We start from the raw sequence: 404 nt of genomic DNA, 5'->3' as shown, positions 1-404 counted from the left end.
CATTTAGAAGGTGCTACAACACAAGTGGGTTTGCTCCCTGCTATTAAAGCAGCGCCGTGAACAGCTTTTGTCAGTCCCTGCGGGTCTTTGCTCCGCCGCCGCGGAACAAGAGAAAAACCACACGCCGCCAGCCTGCGGCCGGCAGGATCAAGTCTTTGGTCCTTTAAAAGACGTGCCGAGCCAAAGCGTTCGTCCCCTTTAGCGCGGCACCCTTTCCCTCTCCTCCGGGAGGCCAAGGGAGCCGTGGCTCGCATCTCAGCCGTCAGCCGCAGCGTCACATTCCGGGTCATCCGGCAGAGTCCAGGAGACGGGCAAGTCGGGACCACGTGTTTCTACCGTCAGGAAAGAGGCCTGTAAGCGCAAAGCCGCCTCCACCCCCTGAAAAGCGGCACTGGGGGATTTTG

General features: G+C 59.9%; 1 protein-coding gene across 1 annotated transcript in view; it reads right to left on the bottom strand.

Moving 5' to 3' along the window:
- Positions 1–255: 255 nt before the first annotated feature.
- The window catches only part of SNX27 (sorting nexin family member 27), a gene marked incomplete at its 5' end in the record, with an annotated part of 12,046 nt that continues 11,897 nt past the window's right edge, over positions 256–404 (bottom strand). The window contains one exon of the mRNA XM_010294614.1: positions 256–378. Coding sequence (XP_010292916.1) covers positions 256–378 — 123 coding nt within the window. The remainder of the gene's footprint in view (positions 379–404) is intronic.

The sequence above is a fragment of the Phaethon lepturus genome, unplaced genomic scaffold (assembly GCF_000687285.1).
Source record: "Phaethon lepturus isolate BGI_N335 unplaced genomic scaffold, ASM68728v1 scaffold46169, whole genome shotgun sequence".
NCBI lineage: Eukaryota > Metazoa > Chordata > Aves > Phaethontiformes > Phaethontidae > Phaethon > Phaethon lepturus.
The sequence above is the reverse complement of the archived record's forward strand: the minus strand, read 5'-3'. Positions and strand labels throughout refer to the sequence as shown.